Source organism: Acanthamoeba castellanii (genome assembly GCF_000313135.1).
Source record: "Acanthamoeba castellanii str. Neff unplaced genomic scaffold scf7180000083783, whole genome shotgun sequence".
Classification (NCBI taxonomy): Eukaryota; Discosea; order Longamoebia; family Acanthamoebidae; genus Acanthamoeba; species Acanthamoeba castellanii.
The window spans coordinates 6,069-6,922 of record NW_004457279.1 but is presented as its reverse complement, the minus strand read 5'-3'; the positions used below and the strand labels follow the sequence as shown (position 1 = coordinate 6,922).

The 854-nt window shown below is 60.7% G+C and overlaps 1 protein-coding gene across 1 annotated transcript; it reads right to left on the bottom strand.

Moving 5' to 3' along the window:
- Positions 1-93: 93 nt before the first annotated feature.
- Positions 94-810, bottom strand: ACA1_015100 (myotubularin family protein; the record flags this gene model as incomplete). The annotated part of the gene is given in 4 exon segments (XM_004333986.1): positions 94-153; positions 165-323; positions 435-573; positions 665-810. Coding segments are annotated over 4 exon segments (504 nt in total), but the record flags the coding sequence as incomplete, so codon positions are not given.
- Between the last annotated feature and the right edge of the window lie 44 nt (positions 811-854).

The following is an 854-nucleotide window of genomic DNA, read 5'->3' as shown; positions in this document are numbered from 1 at the left end:
CGCGGGTTGACGTACTTGCGCCTGCGTCGCACCACGGCATCCCAGTCCACGTCCTCCTCGCCCTTCGCGACGACCTCCTCCCTCTCATCGTCGTCACTGCTCTGGCTCTGGCTGGCTTTGGGCGTCGACGGCGCTGCGGGTTTCTCGGTGGAGCTGACCCGCACGAGCGACGCAGCGTCGGCCGCCGCGCCCGCCGGTGTCTCTACGTCCTCAGGGCTAAAAACACCCACGTCTTCGCCGTCGCTGCCGAACCCGTTGATGGTCGTCCACAGGGAGCAAGTCCTCTCGGCCAGCTGGCTGTCTGCCCGCTCCTTGGCCGAGTTCTGTAGCATGCATCGACACATTCGCCAATTGCGCGCGGGTGTCGCATATTTGTCAGTGATCGATCAACTTCTCTTCCATAAATAGGTCGAGTGGAGGGAAGGAACGCGAACCATGAAGAAAGTGCCGAAGCGGCAGGAGTAGACGTGCTCCAGCACGGTCTCCAGGAAGAGTTCGTTGAACTCGAATGCCGAAGGGAACTGCTGGAGCAGCTGCCACGTGCATTCCAAAAACTGGTGAAAGATCGGCGATCTGCCAAGAACGCGTTGGGGGGTGTTTGTTAGTGCAGCAATTCTTTATACACTCGAGGTGTGTGTGCCGTGCGTTGGGTGGGTGAACGCACCGTTGGTCCTTCTCTTTCTTGCCGTGGTGGCCACAGCGATCCTGGAACCTGTGGCCGAAGCTGAGGAACTCCTTCTCGATCAAGATCTCGTAGCCGTGAATCGTGCGGTAATGCGGGTCGAGGAGCAGCTGGGCCAGCGCGACCAGCTGCGGCGTGCGGTCCCAGCCGTCGCTGCAGTGAACGATGATGG